General features: G+C 35.7%; 1 protein-coding gene across 1 annotated transcript in view; it reads right to left on the bottom strand.

Annotated features, from left to right (window-relative positions):
• Positions 1-1,754: 1,754 nt before the first annotated feature.
• Positions 1,755-23,332, bottom strand: part of MTMR6 (myotubularin related protein 6) — a 42,532-nt gene continuing 20,954 nt past the window's right edge. Inside the window, exons 3-14 of the mRNA XM_032260060.1 lie at positions 22,998-23,160; positions 21,639-21,796; positions 21,328-21,456; positions 16,873-17,007; positions 13,323-13,455; positions 12,523-12,632; positions 11,986-12,111; positions 8,489-8,538; positions 7,865-8,065; positions 6,439-6,570; positions 6,232-6,358; positions 1,755-4,011 (exon numbers count right to left, since the gene is read on the bottom strand). Of these exons, the coding sequence (XP_032115951.1) occupies positions 3,751-4,011; positions 6,232-6,358; positions 6,439-6,570; positions 7,865-8,065; positions 8,489-8,538; positions 11,986-12,111; positions 12,523-12,632; positions 13,323-13,455; positions 16,873-17,007; positions 21,328-21,456; positions 21,639-21,796; positions 22,998-23,160 (1,725 nt within the window). The 3' untranslated portion in view covers positions 1,755-3,750. The remainder of the gene's footprint in view (positions 4,012-6,231; positions 6,359-6,438; positions 6,571-7,864; positions 8,066-8,488; positions 8,539-11,985; positions 12,112-12,522; positions 12,633-13,322; positions 13,456-16,872; positions 17,008-21,327; positions 21,457-21,638; positions 21,797-22,997; positions 23,161-23,332) is intronic.

The following is a 23,332-nucleotide window of genomic DNA, read 5'->3' as shown; positions in this document are numbered from 1 at the left end:
AAATGGCAGGACAAAGGTCATTTGGGAACCAATGGAAAAATCGAACTTTGTACAAATGGTTTCATCCCTCAGGAGGGGCTCGGTTATGTCATGGTAACAAAGAGCCCAAAATCTCAGAGGCTTAAAACAAAGGTTTCTCACTCTACTTGTATCACAATGTTTCAGAAGTGTGATGCTCCCCAGCCTGTTGCTCTTTTTACAAGAGTAATTCTGAGGCTGGGTGCAGTGGCTCATGCCTATAATCCCAGCACTTTGGGAGGCTGAGGCGGGTGGATCACCTGAGGTCAGGAGTTCAAGACCAGCCTGACCAACATGGAGAAACCCCGTTTCTACTAAAAATACAAAATTAGCCGGTGTGGTGGCACATGCTTGTAATCCCTGCTACTTGGGAGGCTGAGGCAGGAGAATGGCTTGAGCCGGGGAGGCAGAGGTTGTGGTGAGCCGAGATCGTGCCATTGCACTCCAGCCTTGGCAACAACAGGGAAACTCAATCTCCATCTCAAAAAAAAAAAAAAAAAAGAATAATTCTGCATCCCTTTAAGAACAAAAGAGGTGTTTACTGACCATGACAGGTGGTTCACAGCAGTGTTTCTCAAAGTGTGATTCCCTAAACATTTGCATCACAATCTCCAAAACATTGCTAAATGCAAACAATTTATTGGTAAGTAAATGATTTTAACTCCAGCGTCCCAATCCCTATCTCCTGAATCAGAAACTAAACACCAGGGCTATAGAGTCTACTACTAGCTTCTCAAAGTTCCTTTCAGTTATGCAGGCCACTATTTTACAAAAGTTGCCATTTAAATGGATATTTTACTTTCCTAGAAATAACTAGAGTAGCACAAATACTGTTGATTAAAATGTCAGGGTTTCATGTTTATATTTTCTTATATCAAGCACAATGGTATATATACTCTTTTTTGAGATAATTATTCTAGATTCCAGGTTTTCTTCTAGATATAAGTTCCTTAAACAGGCTCCAAATTTTCTTTAATCAGGGTATGTTAATGTCACTTGGAATTCGACATGGAAAAGTCAACAAAATAACTGAAATGACTGAAGATCAATCAACGTCACTAATAAAAGTCCAACTGCTGTATTAGGTTGGTGCAAAAGTAATTGCGGTTTTGACATCACTTTCAATGGCAAGAGCCACAATTACCTTTGCACCAACTATACAGTTTTGTAGATGATCAGCATTTAATCCAACTTAGCATGTCAACTGGAAATTTTTCAGTATTTTCAAGCTGACCTTCTGCAATATTTTTTTCAAAACAGGCTTGACACCATCTCCCTGCTCTGCTACCCGACCAAATAAATTGAAGTTGTTTGAAAAACAAGAGTTTCCTTCATCTTTATTTACTCAAGATTACCTGAGCTACTGCTAGCCTAGCCGACCTTTTCAAAACACCCTCAAAAAAATTATCCTCTTTTCAGCCAGTCATTTTCTTCCTCATAGTTACATCCAGATCTGCCTTTGGAGAGACATTTCACCTTGTTGTACTCACTGGACCCTGCCTTCCATCAAGTCGGCGAGGTCACGATAAAATACTGATTGTAACATGAGCAGGTGACAGGAACAAAAGGAAAACTTAGTGACATTATTACCTACATCTGATGAGCCTTGTATGAAACAGGTATTATTTATCAATAAATTTTTGGAAAATAAACTCCTCAAACCTTATGCTGTTATGTTAATGTAATGGGCAAGTCTACTTGCCTAGGTGAGAAGAGAGAAAAACAACAACTACAACTTGACTCCATTTGCTTTATCCAGAAGAAAAACATTCCAAGTAAGATGTGAACATTTAGTTACCTTTAAACAATATATGAAATAATTTACATGCTATACATTTCCAAATACACCGAACATAAACCCAACTTTATAAGACATACACACAATCTGCTTTTGCCAACACATACCCTGTAGGTCACTTGCGACATAACTGATTTCTCAGTCCATCTGTGAGCACATTAAACACACAAATATATGTCTAAAGTTGAAGATTAAGATAATAAACCAGAGTTGAATACAAGAAGTCAGCCACAGAAGATTCTAAAACCACGATCAGTGACTGGAACACCAAGGCACAAAAACTTCCCTTTGTAGTCACAGAGATTAAGTTTCTATTCCCAGTGCTTAAATATGGAAGTAGGATTGGTTAATCACATACTGTATTTTATAGTGTATTTGTTACTGTTTAAAAAGGAATACTTTAATTACATAATATATTACAGAAAAGCACTGGAATAATAAACAGATTAGATAAGTTCTTATACAATAAAGCTTTTTTTTTTGTCTGAAAAAGATGTTTATGTTCAAAACTAATATAATAGAGGTGTAACAGAAAGCAGCATAAGGGACCCTTTGCAAATTTCCTAATACTTGAATTGTACCTCATGCCACCATGTTATTTAAATTTTTAATTTTAAAGCCAGTTGGATGATACTGCTAATTCCAAGTGATAGTTTTGGGGTTTTTACATTTTGTTTTGCTTAGTTTTTGGTAATTTAAGATATGTACTAGTACATAAAATAAACAGTAAATATAACATGGCAAAATGAAATGCTTCCCAGAGTTTTAAGTTGCTTTTGTTAAACAATAACTATGTACTAGAATCTCTTTAATTTTCTTTTATCTTCTATATTTAACAAGAAGAAAAATAATGTTCCACATAGAAATGACTTCAAAATTCATGCAACCATGCAGAAACTAAACTATCTGTACTTCCCTTTTTTATTTACCCGAAAGTTTTTGGGTAAACTGAAAGTTAGATACTCCAGGAACAGCAACTCATCGAGCAATAAGGCAGTTTAAAAATATACATATGCATGTACGATCATTGTTTCTAAGAACAGTTTTAGAGCTTCAGCTCTTTAAACTTACATAGTTGTGAAAGAAATAAAGCCAACCACAAAATAAGAATCAATGGAATGCAGTAATCCACATATAAAAGACAGTCAAATGTTCTTATACATATTCAAGAAATCAATAATCTAAGCTGTAAATAACAAATCATCAAATGTGGCACTAAACAAATTATGATCAAAATAAACCTTCAGTTTCATTTATTTTGAATACAAAAGTGGGGCAGGCTAAATGTGAAAAGTGTACTTCTACAACTGTTTATATAGAAGTACTGTAGCATGCAACCCCAGCAGCAACGAGAGCGCAATTCTTTACACACAGAACAAGGCTGACCAAAGGAAAAACAAAACAAAAAATCTTGTTATAGGCTATAAAACTTAAGGGTAAAGAATCCACTGAGAATTTAAGGCTTTCTTAGAAATATTTTTCATGGCACTTCAACATTAAATATCACTGAAAGGCAAACTATGTAAATACACATAGTTACAAAGCTACATAACTGAAAGTACATGCCATATAAATTATTAAGAAACTATGTTGTCAAGTTTTGTTGTCTTGAAGTTAAATTATACTTAAGGAAGGCTACTGATGTTTGGCTGAATGAACAGAAATCATACAGAAATGTCAATTCACTAGTGTACAGTGCAAATTATGTTTTGAGTAAATACATCAAATACCACTCAATTCTTACAGAGCTGAATGTCATTCCTTGCTGTAAGTGCAATTAAAATGCCTTATTTCTCTCATAAGGACAGTTATTACCCTTCCTTCAACTATTAGCCTACTGTTAAGCCTTAAAATATTTATTAGACAAATTCCTTTTGGTAATGCTTACAGACCATCCTCACAATAATCCTCTCATTGCAGAAAAAACTCTGAGTCTAACAAGTCATTCTTGCCACACCATACTCTAAGCTGACCACAGCAGGCTCTGATTTAGAAAATTCTTCTGCATATTCACTGTAACGATTATCTGCCGGGCTGCTGCCCTCTATAGTTCGAAGAGAATCATTCACCGGTAGCAGAGTCTGCTCTTTAAAACACAGGGAAGTTTTGAGAGTAGGTGATTCAGGATGAACGGAATGTAACAATTCCTTGGTAAGGATGTCATCTGTTTGCTTATTTTTGTGTTGTTTAATTTTCTAGAACAAACAAAAATTTGAAAAAAAAAATTACTAATTGCATATACCACAATATGTTACATGAAAAAAGAAAACATGCTTTTGCAAAATATGTTCTCTGTATGTATAATGCAAAACTAAATCTCAAAAAATTAAAAACATCTAATGCATATGACATGCTTGAAAATTCTAATTTTTTGCTGTGGAAAATGGTTAGTTTTTATATTTATTAAACAAACACTCCAGCCAGACTTGACTGCAGATGATCACTAGGCTTCCACACTTGAAACCAACATATATTACCTAGAAAGCATAATGTATATGAAATATTCACACTGAAAACACAACAAACAATTACTTATGAAGCTAAAGGGCTCACTGACTGTAAAGAGCTTTTCTTACATGGATTTCCTATAGTGGTTTGTTGGGTAAAAACAACAGACTTTGGAACACAACAGAACTTTACTTTTTTAACAGAAGATTTTTAAAGTGTCCTGCGGCAGGGTATCATGCTTTCCAAGTTCTTAGAGTTCCAGATAACCTTCCCATATTACCAATCATCTTGGACTTGCCACTCTTGACCATATCCTTCTACAATTTGCTCAAGCAGTCATTACCTCCTTATCTAAAAGATGACTAAGGGATACTCCTGCCTGAGAGGTAGATAAGACAGTTTTACTGTTATGACTGTCTAGGATTTTAAAAATACATATGTACTTACTGATCCTTTTTGCTTATATATGATGGCAGAAAAAAGATTATAGGAAAGTCTTAGGGTAGAGAGGGATTTGTTAAACAAGACACACACAAAAAGCAAAAAACAAAGACTGATCAATTTGACATGAAAATTCAAAACATCTATATATAGCATACCATAAATAATAAAGTGGAAAAGACAAGAATGGACTGGATAAAGCCATTTATAATATATATATATAACTAACAAAGAATTCCTGCCTGGCACATAAACAACTCTTACAAATCAATAAGAAAAAGGCAGCCGGACGCGGTGGCTCAAGCCTGTAATCCCAGCACTTTGGGAGGCCGAGGCGGGTGGATCACGAGGTCAAGAGATCCAGACCATCCTGGTCAGCATGGTGAAACCCCGTCTCTACTAAAAATACAAAAAATTAGCTGGGCATGGTGGTGCGTGCCTGCAATCCCAGCTACTCAGGAGGCTGAGGCAGGAGAATTGCCTGAGCCCAGGAGGCAGAGGTTGTGGTGAGCCGAGATTGCGCCATTGCACTCCAGCCTGGGTAACATGAGTGAAACTCCGTCTCAAAAAAAAAAAAAAAAAGAAAAAGAAAAAGGCAAATATGCCAACAGAAAAATGAGCAAAGGTTTGAATAGGCCATTCACAGAAAAGGAAAACCAAATGACCAACAAATATGAAAAGTCATTTAACTTCATTTGGAATCATGGAAATCCAAAACTGAAAACAATTTAAATATGCATCCACAGCTAAATGGATAGACTGTGATATATTCATACAATAGAAAGTTATACAGTAGTTACTAATAAAACAGATGATTTAAAGCTACATGTATCAACATGGATAAATGTTAATGTTGAGCAAAGTGAAGCACATCAACAGTATGGTAACTTTTACATAGTTTTAAAACATCAGTTTTTTAAGCAGAGTGAAGGGTAAATGGGCATATACATTGTTTCCCTTTAAACCTCATACAAACACTTATAGATAGTATTTGTTGTTTTTTCAGTACACAATAAAAATATTTTAAGTCAAGAGAAACGGTATTATAAATTGTGGATACAAACATAAGTAATAAAAGTATAACAACATGCCCAAGAAGGACTCAGACCAAATTCAGCACAGTGAAATCTGCCTACCTCACAATACATGGGTGAAGACTGGGTAAGTATAGAGGGTCTTCAAATAGATCTATGTTTTATTTCTTAAAACAAGAACAAGAAAGATCTGAGCACATATAGTAAATGTTAAAATCCCACAAAAGCTAGCTGGTGGGTACACAGATATTTATTGTGTTTATCTCTACATTATGCTATATACTTTCAGTATTTTAATGTATTTTAAAATATAAAGAAAATGATTCAAACTAGCATATTCAATCAAAGTAGGGCTGACCTAATTTTGAAGCAACTATATTTACTTCAGAAGTTTTTTTATGTGCTGATTTATACCAACAATACAAGTATTGGTTTAATCATAAACTAATTTCACATTCCAAATACATTAATTAGATACTTCAGAATACTTACAGATTCTAGGTCTTTAATATCTTTCTCTAACTGTTTATTTTGCTCATTCATATTCATAATTATATTAAATACAGACTGCCTAGGATGCAGTGTTCGATCAAATTGGTGGTACATGTTCCTCCAAAACCTTTATGACAAAAAGAAAAAGTTTCAATAAATTGTGTTTAAGAAAAATCAAATATAAATACTTCAATGATGTCAACTTACTTAAAATTGAAAGAGACTGTATTTGGCTCCAAAACTATAAATCTATGAGATTTGGAACTGTAGAGAGGATTTAGGTACTTCTTTTGGTCTTCCAAAAGAAATGGCCACAGGGAATAAGTCTTCTCCTTCAACCTTAATGTAATGAGAAAAACATAGAGATCTTTCCTATAGATGAAAAGTAGTAATGATAATACTCATTTTTATAAATCAGGCAATGGTTTCAAAGTAGATTTAAATTTTAGTTTTTTCTTCTATTCACAGTCTAACCTTGTCTCAAAATTCTATATTCTCTCTATTGTCTTTTTTCATTCATAATTAGGTAATAAAGCCATGTTTCTTGAACACAACACGGTATACCATTTTCTCTCAAAACCATATATTTTAAGGGATTCCTCTCAACTCACACAATTTCAAAAACTTGGTCTCTGTTCCACCACAAACATACACATAGAACAAGACACTAATGTATCTTTCTGCCTGGACTTCTTCTCTTAACCCCATATCTAGGCGGTAGTGGCAAGTATCACAGGGCAGGAACACTTAAGTTTAACTGTGAGTGGGTACAAAAAGGGAAATGGGCAAAATCAGGTTGTTATGCAAGAATTTAAAAAGTCAATTATTTTGCAAATCTAAGTGTAGGTGGGCAAACGTAAGAATGATTTAACCTGGACATTTACCATGTAAACATAATGTAGGTATCCCGGCGGAAAGTGGAAAAATAATATATACATAGGACCTCTAAGACCTACTCCAGACATCTCCCTTGTATCAAAGCTTAGGCAAAAACCCCCATCCCCAAACACTGGTCAGGAAATAACATGAACCAGGGTCAAGTAGTGTCTCAGAGCTTTCCTGAGACCCTGCCCAAGGACAGACATGCTGCAGCCAACATAGGTAGATTTATTTTCCCCAAAGACCTGTCTGTTTAGAAATGTGAGAAGAACTGTAAGATTCCATCTTACCTTAAAGCAAACCAACAGTTTAAAATATTTCATACTTTAAAACTAGCAACGAATACATTCTGGGAAATTAAACGGTGTAAAGATTTCTCTGTTCTAAAATACATACATGCAGATTAAAAGAAGCATGAGGAGACTTTCCAGGCTGTTGGCAACAGTTCATATTCTGGATGCTCGTTACATATGTGTATGTTTGGTAAGACTTACGGAGCTTCACATTTACGCTGTATGTACTTTTCTGTAAGTATGCTACACTTCAAAACACATTTTATCATATGCTTTTACTATTACCTGAAAGGTTGGGGAATATTAGAAGGATACTCAGCTTCAGGAGCTTCAGGAATATAAACAATAAACTCTTTACAATAAAGTTTCAAATTGTCAAGATATTTTATTAAGTTTCACTCATGATTTTGGTTAGATCTCGGCCAACTAGTGGGGAAAAGGAGACCCTTGAATCATCTTACTTGAGCTCTTCCCTTTCCTTCTGACAATTTCCAAGGAAGTTTCCAAATTGGCATGAATGAATATGTTCATGGATCTGAAGAAGAAATGCTTCATTGAATTCAAAGGCTTGTGGAAACTGTTCGGTCAAATGCCACACACATTCCAAGAACTGAGTAAACACTGGTGAGACTTCCTTTGGGTCACCATCCAAATGGCCACACCTAACCCCACAGAAAGTACAGGCTTTTAAAAATACCTCTGAAAGAAGTCCATTGTTCAGGTATTGTTAAACATACAAAAATATTCCTAAAGCACTGTTACATTAGCACAAAAACCCATAATTTTTATTGAAATCATTTATGAGCTTTTAAACCACAGCTTTAAAAGATCTGTTACCATCTCTAAATATAACGCGGCCAAAAAGGAAGGTAATAAATAGCCATGAAAATTAACACGGGTACTAGAATTGAAAAAAATTACAGAAAAAAAATAAGACAAAATGTCTTCATGTAAAATACAGTACAAAACCATGACACTCTTACCTCCCATTACGTATGTGAGTTCATAAAGAACAGAAACATTCTGGCGTTCTAAACTTAGTTTACTAATTTTATAAAATATATGATTGTATAACTGTGACTCACCTCTCTGAAAATTTATGTCCAAAAGAGATCCAGTCCTTTTCTATTAAAACCTTAATGAGAAAAAGTAAAATTCACTTTCTGACTACTTTCAATTATTGTTTAGGCAAGATTAAGTCTTATTAGTTTAAAAACAGTATTTACTATACACTTTTAACTTATAAACAAAACAGCACAAAAAACCGCAGGCAAAAATTGCCAGAACATTGATTCGAGGTGAGGTTAAAGAAGAGTAAAATGCATAAAAAGAAATAGTTGTGTGACTTAAATTATTTCTGTTGGATTTACTACATTTTAAGTGAAAAGTACATGTTATAAAGCAGTACTACATTTAAGTTTTTGTATGTTTGAAGATGATATACCATAGAAAAAAGGCTGGAAAAATATAAACCAAAACTGCTAACAAAGTTAACTCTGGGTGATAGACTGAGGTAGGTATTTTAAACCTTTCAGCTTACTTGAGCATTATTAATATAGTACATTTTTGAAGAAAAAAAACTAATAAAAAGAACAATGATTTTAATGAAATCATCTTACTTGAGTTCATGTTCAAATCCAAGTGTTAACATCTAACCTCTTGAATGGATTGACTTTATCTTTTCCATACTTTTAAGATAAACTCAATCCATTGAAGAGAATAGATGTTAACACTAAAAACAGATTTCTAACTTTTTCAGTCTAAACACATATTCGTAGTATTTAGTATACTTTATCACGTCATTATGTTGTCACCAAGCACATTTTTTTCATAGTGTCAAAACTGCCAGTTTTAGCTTCTCTGATTTTGTCTCAAGCCCCTGCTTTTGCCAGCAGGCCACGCACTGTTATGGCTGAGGATGCAGTCACTGGAGCCTAGGCAATCTCCAATCCTGGCTTCACCACTTTGTGTGACCTTGGGCAAGTGATCTTTTGGCTGGAGCCAGAGGTTTTATTCTGGTCTTTCTGCCATTCTTCTACACAACCATGTTTAAAGGATAACTCAATATTTTTCTAACTAAATGTATTCCTCGGTTCATCTCAGTGAAGAGCCAGACAGCAGCACCATCCATCCTGGCACCTAATACAGAAGCTTGGAAATCATCCTAGAGGAAGACTCCTCTCTTCTATCCTACATCCAAACCATGACCAATTCTTTTTTTGCTTTTCTTTTTTTTTTTTTTTTCAGACAGAGTCTCACTCTGTCACCAGGCTGGAGTGCAGTGGCGCAATCTCAGCTCATTGCAACCTTCACCTCCTCAGCAATTCTCCTATCTCAGCCTCCTGAGTAATTCTCCTACCTCAGCCTCCTGAGTAGCTGGGATTACAGGCATGTGCCACCATGCCCAACTAATTTTTGTATTTTTTTAGTAGGGATAGGGTTTCACCATGTTGGCCAGGATGGTCTCGAGCTCTTGACCTCATGATCCACCTGTCTTGGCCTCCCAAAGTGCTGGGATTACAGGCGTGAACCACCATGCCCTGCCCATGACCAATTCTTACTGACTCTATTTTCTAAACATCCCTGGAAACCATCACCTCCCCCTTTACTTGTGTGTTACTGCTTTAGTTCCGTAAAACTAAAAACTCTTTTGTCTGGTAAGTTATCCGTGTAACAGTAACAATAACAACAGTAACAGTGTCTATACTGACCTCCTAGCCTCCATTCCCACTCCGTTTGGCCTTCAAGACACCAAGACTTTTTTTTTTTTTTTAAAAAGCACATCCAATAAAGTTACTGTGTGCTTGTGTAAAGCTCTTTAATAGATTCCATTATCCAAAGAGGAGAAAGCCTCACCTGGAATCATCTTCCTTCATTCACAATATATCTTCGCAAAGGGACTTCCTCAGTTCTCTGAGTAGGCCATGCTTTGTTTGTTTGTTTGTTTGTTTTAATATAAAAGCATTTATTCAAGCCAGTGCTTCTGTAGGAATCTCTCCCCTCATCTGGTTAATTTTTATCTGATTGATAAATGTTTCCAACTGCCTTTCTCCTCTACCAACACTTCTCCTCCCAGCCTAAACTATTTCCTTTTACATTGTCCTTCCTTAGCTACCTGTAATTTTCTTTTACAGTGTTTATTATACAATGCCAGTATATATAGTATTTACATAAAAAGTATTGCTTACTATCTTTCTTCACTTTGGTGAATGTTTAAATGTTATTTATCCTCCAGATCTAGAATCTTTCGCATAGTTAACTCAGTCATTTGTTGAATGAATACAAAAGTGAAAGTGTTATAATCTATAATTAATTTCTTGCTCAACATTCTGAAAAATGTTCAATTTAATGTCCTGTATAATTACTATTGTTCCTTTTTTTCTGGCATGTTGTATGTGTTTTATTATATTCATTGAAATGTAATCTGTCATCTTTTGAATTCAGTAATAAAATCATTGTATTTTGCAAAAAAAAAAAAAAAAAGCCTTCTTTTCCTCAGGTCCTGACCCCACTCTATTCCTCTGCATCCACTCTAATACTCACTCTGAACTCCATGCATCACACATTACCTGCAGTCACCCAAAGAGATTATGCTTTAGTTCACACTGTTCCTATTGCCCAGGAAGCTCTCACATCATCCTTGGTCATTTACTATGATTTCATTCTGGTGTCTAAAAATAATTAAAGCCAAACATGGCAACGAAAATATTCCTTATCTTATATTCTCAAGGTAAGCTGAGCATTATTTTCTTATTAGCAGCACTCCCACTTGGCCTGTCCCAGAGTCAGTATGTTAGCAGCAGTAAATAGTGGTGCTGAAAAAGAACTGGGATTTTCATTCTTCCCTTGCTTTAAGACGGCACTGTATTTAATAATTCTAAACTAATGAAAATTTTCTAACATCTCTTCATTTAATTTACCACAAGTCAAGATGTAAATTTTGAAAACATATAATCTGATCACATGTTTAAAAGCAAGCAAATAAAAATCTGATCATACCTTTAAAAGCAAAGAAACAAAAAAACAGGAGCTAGGGCTTTATCTTCACAAAGGAGAAAATCTGTTGAACTAAAAATTTAATCTTCAGATATAAAACATGCCTAACATGTTATTACACTTACAAATGCAAGTGTTTTAAATAGAAGGTTTCCTTCAGAATTTAATTTTAAGTACTTTTATTTGTGCCTTGTTTTATTACATTATTTACATTTGTTAGATAAAAATCTAAATACTGAAAATACTGAATATTTCCATTGGAACATTTAGGAAGAAAAATTCTTTAAATCTAAAGTTTATTGTCAGCCTTAGCACAAATGGAAGTGAGTCTAACTCAAGGTTTCTCAGCCTTAACAGTGCTGACATTACGGGCCAGATAATTCTTTGCTGTGGGGCTGGTCCCCCAGCAAAAACTTTATATATTATAATATGTTTAGGTTAGCAATATCCCTGGCCACTACCATGGATGCCAGTCTCATCATTTCCTTTAGTGCAAAATTGTATCCAACATTGCCAAATGTCCTCTGGAGGGACATTAAATTACTTCTGCTTAAGAACCATCAGTCTTAACCAAATAAATCCTTACCATGAATCCTTTGATTGTTCTGTAGTAGGAATCCAATAAAAGAGAACCCAGGGAACAAACCTGGGAAGTCCTATCCCAACCATCAGAACAATGAACCAGCACACTTGCATTTTCAACCATTATTGCCTGAAAAGAAAGATCACATACTTAGATTCTAGCGTACTTTTAGGTAAACCAGTAAGTTCTACTTGAAAACCACACTAGCAGGTATTCTGTTACAAAGAAGTGCTATGCCTGCAATGATAATGTCACAGCATAATTTCCAAAATATACAACAAAATATAATAACAAGAACACAAGCAAACAAACAAAAAACAAAGGCAAAAATGTTGCGTCAAAGTATTTGGGAGCATTTTTTTAAGTCTCCACATTAAGTGCCACATGGTATTTTTAAGGCTCAAAATAAAGCGAAGTTTATTAAAGAGGTAAAAAATAATAAAAGTTATCTGATGAATAGATACCAGTCCCCAAGAGAACAAATCTACTCCTTCCCACCATTACAAACCCCAAGACCAAATATGAAAGATAAAGTGTTACTTTGGCCAAGAAGATTGCAGCATCCATAATAGCTTTGATATGGCGAAGCCATCCTGAGCTCTCCAAACCGGAGTAGAAATCACTGACAGAAAGCCCTTTAGTGCCATTGACTAAAAAAGCGATAAAAATATTTCAGTTAGAATATGGCCAAAATCTGTTTTTTTTTTTCAAGATCTCTCTAGATAAGCAAATTAAGAAGACGACAAAATAATTAGGCAAGACTCTTTATAAATGAAAAGATGCTATTAAAAGCTCAGTAACTGATTTTTGGATATATTTTTCTATTATTCCTGTCCTTACAAAAATGCTCCAATCTCTTTAAAAACACTGTAGCACAAGCATCTAACTAAAAATAATCTTATATTTTAATTTTTTAAATTCCATACTATGAATGGAATATTTAAATGAACATTACCATATATTTACTATAGTGACTACTCAAGAATATCTATCTAATAACAATTTTTTGCAAAACCATTAGAATTGTACTAATACAGTAGCCATAACAAAATATGGCTACTAAACATTTGAAATATGGCTTGTCCAAACTCAGATGTACTATAAAATACACACTTGACTTCTAAAACTTGATAAGAAAAATATCTCATTACTAATTTTTTTATATTGATTACATTTTAAAATAATGTTTTTAATATATTAAGTAAGGATATTATTAAAATTAATATCACCTGTTTCTTTTTACTTTTTTAAATGTGACCACTGGAAAATTCTAAATTACATGCGACTAGCATTAGATTTCTCTTGGACAAAGGTGCCTAAAAAAGTAAGCAATAATATACCTTCCAATAATTTCTGAAGGCTGGACCTCATGACATGAATATTTTCAATTCCAACAAACTGAAATCTAATACTGGAATAGTTGTCTTCATTTTCATAACCTTTTCCAGCTGCTCTGTTGGCCATTGCATTCAGCTAAAATTAAAAGTTTTAGAAATTTTGAGACTAGTAAACTACTTTTCTCTTTTAATTTACCAAAATGTGATGAAAATACTACACGAGCAGTATTTTAGCTAGTAGAGAGTTTAAAGGAACTCATCAAAACTGAATAAGCTACCGTCTTTTGATAAGTAAAAATACCACGTTATTAAATAGTAATGAAGGATATAATAAAGTAATATGATTGTTAATTAAAAGGTGTAGACAAGAAGTTCCTGTAAGTTCATGAAGCCAATTCATTTTTGTTTTTAGTCAGTTTTTCATATGTTTGTAATATTTTAAAATTAGAAAGAAATGTTTCCTATCTAATTTCTAAATGATTCAGTTGAGCAGAGCTGGCTGGGGGACTTTTCTACCTATGAGATTTACTTCAGAACAAGCCTAGAGCACAGATCATTCTGAAAGCCATAGGCACCTGAAAATCAGATCTGAAATATGCTTCGGATTACTTCAGGTCTTCTACATGAGAGATTACTGAAGGCCCATACACCATGTAATATGGCATGTAATCAGCTATCGTGATACACCTCCAAGAACTGGGCCAAAAATAAACTGGTCTCCAGGAAAAAAACAGATTGCTCATAGTCCCATGGTCTTTAGCTATTAGATCAAAATGTTGTCAGCGGTCCCCTTAGGATTTGATGATTAATTCTTCCAGGCTAGGATTTCATATAGAATGTTAATATAATTTATTAAACATTCTTATGAACGTGGATAAAACAGAGCCTAAATTAGAAGAAAATGAGCTCTTCCAGCAATCAAGTTCAAAATAATGTAAAAATGAAAAAAAAAAAAAAAAAGGAGCTCTTCATTTTGTAGATTGGACCTCAGTTTGGTAACAAGTAGTTAAACTGTATCCTACTGACTGACTCACTAGTTATTCAGCACCTAAAGTAAAATCCACAGTTAGATGTTAAAAAATGCTTCCACATTATTACTACTTGATTTACCTTTAACTAGTAAAACAATCAAAGAATGATATATTTTCTGTGCAGAAGATAATTATACAAATGAAAGCTATGAGGTCTGAAGAACAAATCACTGTGTCAGATCTCATCTTCAAAAAGTCTCATATTACAATCACCTTTTACACTTAATATTGCTGAAAAAGTGTTCTAGAATTTTTTTTATAAGAGACATCACCAACACTCTTAGCTCCTAATAAAGTCTTTTATTTTTAATACAATAAACGATTATTGACCAGGCACGGTGGCTCACACAGGTAATCCCAGCACTTTGGGAGGCCGAGGTGGGCAGGTCACAAGGTCAGGAGATCAAGACCATCCTGGCTAACATGGTGAAACCCCGTCCCTCCTAAAAATATAAAAAATTAGCTGGGTGTGGTGGCATGTGCCTATAGTCCCAGCTACTCAGGAGGCTGAGGCAGGAGAATTGCTTGAAATCGGGAGGTAGAGGTTGCAGTGAGCCAAAATCACACCACTGCACTAGAGCTTGGGCAACAGAAAGAGATTCCATCTTGAAATAAAATAAAATAAGATAAAATAAAATAAAATAAAATAAAACAAATAAAAGATTATCAAGTTATCAATTTCTATTTTTAAATAATTCTTAATTTTTTTTTTTTTTTTGAGACAGAGTTTTGCTCTATCGCCCAGTCTGGAGTGCAACGGCACAATCTCGGCCCACTATAACCTCTGCTTTCCGGGTTCAAGCAATTCCCTTGCCTCAGCCTCCCAAGTAGCTGGGATTAGTGGTACCTGCCACTGCACCCAGCTAATTTTTTGTATTTTTAGTAGAGACAGGGTTTCACTATGTTGGCGAGGCTAGTCTTGAACTTCTGACCTCAGGTGATCCACTCACCTCAGCCTCCCAAAGTGCTGGGATTACAAGTGTGAACCACCATGCCCAGACAAATAATTCTTAATTTACTCAAATTAATCTCTTCCTCTGTTTTTTAAATTATCTGTTGTGAAATTGCATAATGATGAGAATCACTTCTAAAGTAGTGACCATTCCTTTTACAAAGCTGCCTAAAAGCCACTTCTGTTCTATATTGCTCACTCGCTTTTTCTCATTGCTTTCTCTTATTTTCTCATCATTCCGGATTTTTGAAGAAATCCTCACTATAATTCTGCCAATGTCCTTTTGTGTAGCCCACCAGCTCTGCATACGATGCTATAACAAAAATTAAAAGCAATGTTAACTGTTACCACTGAGGATTATTTTAATTACTTTAGTTTCAGAATCCTATATGAATTGGTTAACTATGTTAATAAAAAGAAGGGACTCTGACATTTGTCCCAATGATAAAAATTTAGCCCCATAGCACAGATGCCTAAGATAACCCAAATTCCTGTTCACTATTTATAATTCTCTAGTTCTATGTTTCCTAAGTATCTGTTTTCCTTATTTTCTTGAATATTTCAAGCTAAAATCCATTATTTTAGCATAAAAATGTTTTGCCAATTGAAAATTCTGCAAAAAATAAGAAGACGAATTCAGGCTGGGCATGGTGGCTCACGCTTGTAATCCCAGCACTTTGGGAGGCCAACTGAAGTGGGCAGATCACTTGAGGCCTGGAGTTCAAGACCAGCCTGGCCAACATGGTGAAACCCCATCTCTACTAAAAATACAAAAAATTAGCCAGGAGTGGTGGTACGTGGCTGTAATACCAGCTACTCAGGAGGCTGAGGCAGGAGACTTGCTTGAACTGGGGAGGCAGAGGTTGTAGAAAGCTGAGATTGTGCCACTGCACTCCAGGGTGACAGAGAGCAACTGTCTTTAAAAAAAAAAAAAGAAGAAGAATTTATTTTTCACAACACACATTTTATTATTTCTTCACAATAACATAAGACTTATATACTATCAAGAGGAGTTCTCAATATAAAATTCAGCTTCCCTGAATTTATATAAATATCAGAAGACATAAGAAATCACTGGCCGGTCGTGGTGACTCACACCTGTAATCCCAGCACTTTGGGAGGCAGAGGCGGGCAGATCACGAGGTCAAGAGATCGAGACTATTCTCGCCATGATGAAACCCCGTCTCTACTAAAAATACAAAAATTAGCCGGGTGTGGTGGCATGCGCCTGTAGTCCCAGCTACTCGGGAGGCTGAGGCGGAAGAATCGCCCGAACCCAGGAGGCCGAGGTTGCAGTGAGCCGAGACTGCGCCACTACACTCCAGCCTGGCAACAGAGCAAGACTCCGTCTCAAATAAAAAAAAAAAAAAAAGAAATCACCATGAGTTAGTCAGAAATTGGTCTTCCAAATTGGTATCCTTTAAATAAAGGATTGATTTCCTTAGTATCATCAGCCTTAGTTAATTTAAAACTACGATTCAGATATTTTAAATACAGGCAAGTTTACTAACTCTTATTAAGTAATAAAGACAATTAAACTAGCAGACTGTGCTGTATTCAAGATACATACTTTTGGCCTGGTATCCACGACATACATATAGCGATTGACTGGATTGGCTTTACTAATGGCTTGAAGCAAATGTTCATCCTCCATGCACCTGGCACTGAATCCAGAGAGTGGTTGACTACATCGACAAATGGCAGCCTATTTTTAAAAAGACAGAAAACAGATTATGCAAAGATCTCTAAAACATGTCTTTAAAAATGCTTAGAAGAAAAAAAGCCAAAAGTATTCAAATCAGATGTGACAATTAAGAGGCAGTAACATTAAGATCTTCTTTGAATTAAATATTATTTCAATATATTGATATTCCCTAAGTTTCCCCAATATTCTCTTTTCATAAGAAAACTAAATACCTTCTTATCTAGTTTGATGAAGAAAGCCTGGGTCCTAAGAAATAACACCCACTCAATTCTCTGTTAAGTAACCTACTGCTAAGATATCTGCATTCTGTGCTCCATTTAGATTATAGGATACTTCCAACTGAAGTTCAAGTAAAAAATACTCAATAAAAACAGAACAAGAGTTTTTAAGTAGCAACATTGAAACTTTTACTTTCTAAAGGCTTTAAGATCTCTAATTAGAAATCAGCAATCTTAATATAAAATGAGAAAAATGAGCTTCAAATTTGGATTAAAAGATAGTCAACTGAATAGAGCAAGAATATCTATAAGTAGTGAGTGTTTGGATTCAATATTTACTGTCTTTTGTTTGTTTTTGAGACAAAGTCTTGTTCTGCTGCCCAGACTGGAGTGCAGTGGTGCAGTCACGGCTCACTGCAGCCTTGACCTCCTGGGCCCAAGCAATCCTTCCAACTCAGCCTCCAGAGTAACTGGGACTACAGGTACACAACACCATGCTTGAGTAATTTTTGTATTTTTTGTTGAGATGGGGTTTTGCCATGTTGCCCAGGCTGGTTGTCAACTCCTGGGCTCAAGCGATCTGCCCACCTCAACCTTCCACCATGCTGGGATTACAGGCATAAAACATCATGCCCAGCCTACAATTGTTTAAAGTCCTAAAGAAAATTTAAAAGATTTAAATCCATATACTTTTTTTCCAATGGAAAACAAAAATATATACAAATTTGCACATCTGCATATTTTAAATTCACACAAAAAATAAAACCATGAAAATTTGATAAAATAGCAGAAAATAAGCATTGCCTTATTAAATTCTTTTCATACCTACTTTTTGACTTGTTAAGTTGTCCACTGAATAACTGTTTTCAGCCCAACTTTCCAATAAACAATGTTTACACATATGGCTATGACAAGAGAGGCCATAACCATTTAACGTCTCTGTGATTAAGTTGTGAAAAGTAGATTAGAAACTTCTGTCTGAACCCTTACCCCTTTGTCTCTGCTCCTTCCCAAAATCCAAGTGAGGTTCTAATAAAGAAAGTTAAAATGTATAAAACTACAGGGACAAAGAGAATGAGAAAAAAGGCAACAATAGAGATGTCAATAAAATTTGGGGAGGTGACAACTGACTAGCAAGTGATAACCAATTTTATAGGACAAAGAAAGCTGCTAACTCCCTTAAGTCAATAAGAACCAAGGTATTTTGTGCAGCAAAATTCCAAAAGGCACAAAACCTCTGAAGGCCTGAGCAGGAATGTAACTGAAAGAAGAACTGGTTGAATGCCTATAAAAGGACTAGCTAAGACTTCCAGATTCTCCCTTACCTTGAAGACAAAGTTTATTCTATGATGAGGATGAACCTGAAGACTCTATAGACAACAGACACAGTTGTGGGCAGGGGTGAAGCCCTATACTCACAAAAACTAGAAGAATTAAGTAAAGTCTGCATAACCAAATATGAGATCCTGCCATCACTCTTCTCACACTTGAATAATAGACTTACCATACTCATTGGGACCAAAATTAGAGGTTTCTTCTTTAAGGAAACCAATTTATACAACAGAAAGAATCCCAAAGCCAGGAATGGTAGCTCACACTTGTAATCCCAGCACTTTGGGAGGCCAAGGCGGGTGGATCACTTGAAGTCAGGAGTTCCAGACAACATGGTGAAACCCCATCTCTACTAAAAATGCAAAAATTAGCTGGGCGTGGTGTCACACGCCTTTGATCCCAGCTACTCAGGAGGCTGAGGCAGGAGAATCTCTTGAACCTGGGAGGTGGAGGTTGCAGTGAGCTGAAATTGCACCAGTGAACTCCAGCCTGGGCAACAAAGTGAGACCTTGTCACAAAAAAAAAAAAAAGAAAGAAAGAATACCAAGATACAAACCACTTCTGCACACAAACTTCAAAACAGCTTAAGTATGAGAAGTCACCCAAGAAGCAGGTATTTTAAAGACAATAAAGACAAAAACGCTAAATAAACAAAAAAAGGGAACTCTGAGCAAAAAGATAACTAATGTGGGAAGCATGAGAATTTTTTTTTTTTAATTTTTAACGTCCTCAAAGAACAAAAACCTTACATCCAAGAATAAAAAACAATTTTTAAAAATTTCAGAAAATAGGAAAAGCTCTCAGATATTAAAAACACTACAGCAAAAAAGGATCTAAGACACAGAATGGAGATAAGATTAAGGAAATCATCCAGAAAATACAAAAATATGATACAGAGGAGAAAAATTTTTTTTAAAAAGTATAGGTTTATTCTACAAAGCCCAATTGTCAACTAATACATAAAAAATGCAAAGAAAATTTATAGAAGGGAGGAAATTACCAAAGAAATACAGAAGGAAATTCCCAAAACTGAGACCTGAGTTTCTGGATGAGATTTAAAAAGACATGCCAAGGCACATTACTGTGAAATTTCAGAACAGACCAGGTGCAGTGGCTCATGCCTATAATCCCAGCACTTTGGGAGGCTGAAGCAAGTGGATCACTTGAGCTCAGGAGTTTGAGACCAGCCTGGACCAACAGGGTGAAACCCTATCTCTACTAAAAATACAAAAATTTGCTTGGCGTGGTGGCAGGCGCCTGTAGTCCCAGCTACACAGGAGGCTGAGGCAGGAGAATCGCTGAAGCCAGGAGGCAGAGGACGCAGTGAGCGGAGATCGCACCATTGCACTCCAGCCTGGGCAATGAGAGAAACTCCATCTCAAAAAAAAAACAAAAAAAAGAAAGAAAGAAAAATAAATTTCAGAACACTAAGGGAAAAGAAGATTCTAAAAGTTCTCAGATAAAAAAAAAATAAGGTCACAAAGGATTGGGAGTCAGAAATGGCACAGAAATTCCTCAACTTATTTGCTGTGAGATGCAGGGGAAGTGATTACCCTCTTTGAACTTCAATTTCCCCACTTGAAAGTTTCAGATAGTTAGTAAAGCCTACCTTACAAAGTTAGGAAGATATCCATATAAAGCATTTAGTATATAGTGCCTCCTGGCCTTCTATTAGTAGGCTACAAAGGTAAGTTTTACAATAATAAGCAACCCTTATTACAGCAACTCACTATAAAGATGTCTCCTACACTGCTTCATGTTACAAAATCCTTTTGATGTAAGCTTACTATTAAAATGGAACCCTGAAATGCCCTTGGTTCTCTCCCTTGTCTCAGTGGTTGTCTTATCAAAATGATCTGGTTTTCCCAAATACAAGCAGAATTGAAAGAACCACAGGAAAGGAAGAGGATCACGTCTGTTAACTAATTCTATTATTTTCAAGTCACTGCTGGAAGGAAGGGAGGGTCAAGAAAAGATGAAAAGAAGTATGAAAATTTCTATATTTGAGTAGTTTTGTTTTAAATTTGTAAAAATGTAATTAAACAAAAAGCCAGTGCTTCTCCATTAGCAATCTTTTTTATTTTATTTTTTTTGAGATGAAGTCTCGCTCTGTTGCCAGGCTTGAGTGCAGTGGTGTGATCTTGGCCCACTGCAATCTCCGCCTCCCCAATTCAAGTGATTCTCCTGCCTCAGCCTCCAGAGTAGCTGGAACTACAGGTGTGTGCCACCACGCCCAGCTAATTTTTGTATTTTTAGTGGAGACGGGGTTTCACCATGTTGGCCAAAATGGTCTCAATCTCTCGGCCTCCTGATCTGTCCACCTCAGCCTCCCAAAGTGCTGGGATTATAGGTGTGAGCCACCATGCCCGGCCAGCAATCTTTTAATGTAAAAAATAGTGTTATAGATCCAGGCACAGTGCTTCACACCTGTAATCCCAGCGCTTTGGGAGGCTAAGGCAGGCTGATCACTTGAGGTCAGGAGTTTGAGACCAGCCTGGCCAACATGGCAAAACCCCATCTCTACTAAAAACAAAAATTAGTCGGGCATAGTGGTATGTACCTGTAGTGCCAGGTACTCAGGAGGCTGAGGCACAAGAATTGCTTGACCCGGAAGGTAGAGGTTGCAGTGAGCTGAGATCGTGCCACTGCACTCCTGCCTCAGCGAAAGAGCAAGACCCTGCCTCAAAAAAAAAAAAAAGTGTTCTTTTAGATACTTAAATCTGAAGAGGAGTTATACTTTATTTCCAAAATCAAAAGAAAAGCATCCTACCTTCTTATCTTGATGATAGTAGGAAAGAACTGGGAATCTTCCCTTGCTCCGGAACTTGGAACTACCAACAATTATTGGTTTGCTTGCTGTCCAGGGAACATAAAGTTCTCTGGGATAAGTTTCACAAATCTGTAAATATCAAACAAAACATAACCATTCTACTCTTAGTTCAAAACCACCTTGAAAAACCTTTAAACCTTATTAAATGCAAGAATAGCACATTTCAGTACATAGACAACTTGGTACTCTGACACTCTCTGACTCTCTGGTACTAACATTTTCTGAATTTCTCCAAAACGTTGTTAAGGTACCTTGTATTCCCGGTTGGCATCGGACAACTCCCAGTGTGAATTTGGCACTCCCATCCTCTTATATTCCTCAGCAAGGTCAATGAGCTGCCAGCCTTGTAGTCGTTCTGAATCATTTTGTTTGGGATTATAAGAAAATGCATAGAGATCTTCGTATTTTGCTATAGAATACAAAATTTTAAATGTTAAATGCAATTTATAAGACTAATACACTACAAATAAATTCAGTTTTTCCTTCATTTTTTCTTTACAGTCTTCAAAGAGATGGCTAACGCTTGAATATATTTGACGTTCTATATGCAAATGAGTATATCTAAAAAGACATATATCAATCTGAGATTGGATTTATGTCATCAGCAAAAGTAAAGATAACAGACTTACATGTTAAATACTCTATTGCATTTTTTTCTTAAAAGTAAAATTATAAAGACACTAATACTCACTTCCTACTAACCACTTTCCCAAATGAGATGTAAAATAGACTAATGTTATAATGAAAAGCTAGAGATGGCATACAGAACATGAAATTGCATTACCTATCCCTATAGGACAGTGTGGACCAAAAATGGCAACTGTTGCACAGAGCTCTGGGGGCATTTCCTTCTGAACAACGATAAGCCTGGGAGTCACTGAACCATCTTTACTATAAACTCTGGCTTGAGACAATAGGATGTTACAGGCTTATGTCCTCAGAGAGAAGAATGAACAAAGACCTGCTCTGAGACTGCTCTTGCAGGCAGCAATCCAGGCTGCTCAACTAAAATCCAGTCCAACATATAATTCAAGTCACGTTAGGGAAAGGAAGTAACAAGATTCACAGGGCATAAGTAGTGATAAGATTCTTCTTTAGCACTGATATCCCTCTCGACCTTACTTCTACTAAAATAGAATTCACCTTTTCTTGTTTCTCTGCTCATCTTCCATACCTCCCATTCAAATCTATTGAATATAGTCCCATTTCTACCAAAGGACCATGACCTCCCTTAAAATTTTCATTCTGTAATATCAACTTCCAAGTCATTCTCTTTGATTGTGAAATACCCACTTAAATGCCCACTTAAAAAAATATGTTGTGCTACTTGCTATCAATAGATTTAAACCATTAAGATGAACCTGTGGTTTTGTAAGTCTCTACTACAAATGCTTTACTTTCTCCTTACCCTTACTCCTCCTTTACACCATTGTTATATCAGATCAATAGTTTCTAATTACTTTCAGGCCAATTTTGGGGAGACAGAGTACACAGGAACTTGACTGTCAGAGTAAAAAAGTGTATAATAACAATAATAAAACATTACATAAAGTATCTTAGATAACCCATCTCAAATTGAGCATGTAAGCTTTGGTCTCTAAGAACAATACCTTGTTTTGACAGTTGTAGCAAAGAGTTGTAAATATCATGGCAATCTCTTTCTCTGGGAACAATGAAATGCACAATTCTGAAGTTCTTGCACTGAATCACAAGTGGGCATCCAGAAGTAGTCAAAGCAAGTTTCTCTACTGAGGCAATATGGTGGTGTAATATCTACAGCATGAAAAAACATCCAGGTCATCAACATGGAAAGCACTAAATATTCTCTTCTAGAATGCTAAGTTTAGTGTTAAGGAATGTCCTCCTCAAAAAAAGTTGCAAATATTACATACTACTCACTCACACTTCAAGTTTTTAAATGACTGAATGCCCAAATCAGGAATAT

The sequence above is a fragment of the Sapajus apella genome, unplaced genomic scaffold, assembly GCF_009761245.1.
Source record: "Sapajus apella isolate SASKATOON/1434 unplaced genomic scaffold, GSC_monkey_1.0 scaffold114, whole genome shotgun sequence".
Classification (NCBI taxonomy): domain Eukaryota; kingdom Metazoa; phylum Chordata; class Mammalia; order Primates; family Cebidae; genus Sapajus; species Sapajus apella.
Note: the sequence above shows the minus strand (reverse complement) of the source record. Positions and strands in the feature narration are given on the sequence as shown.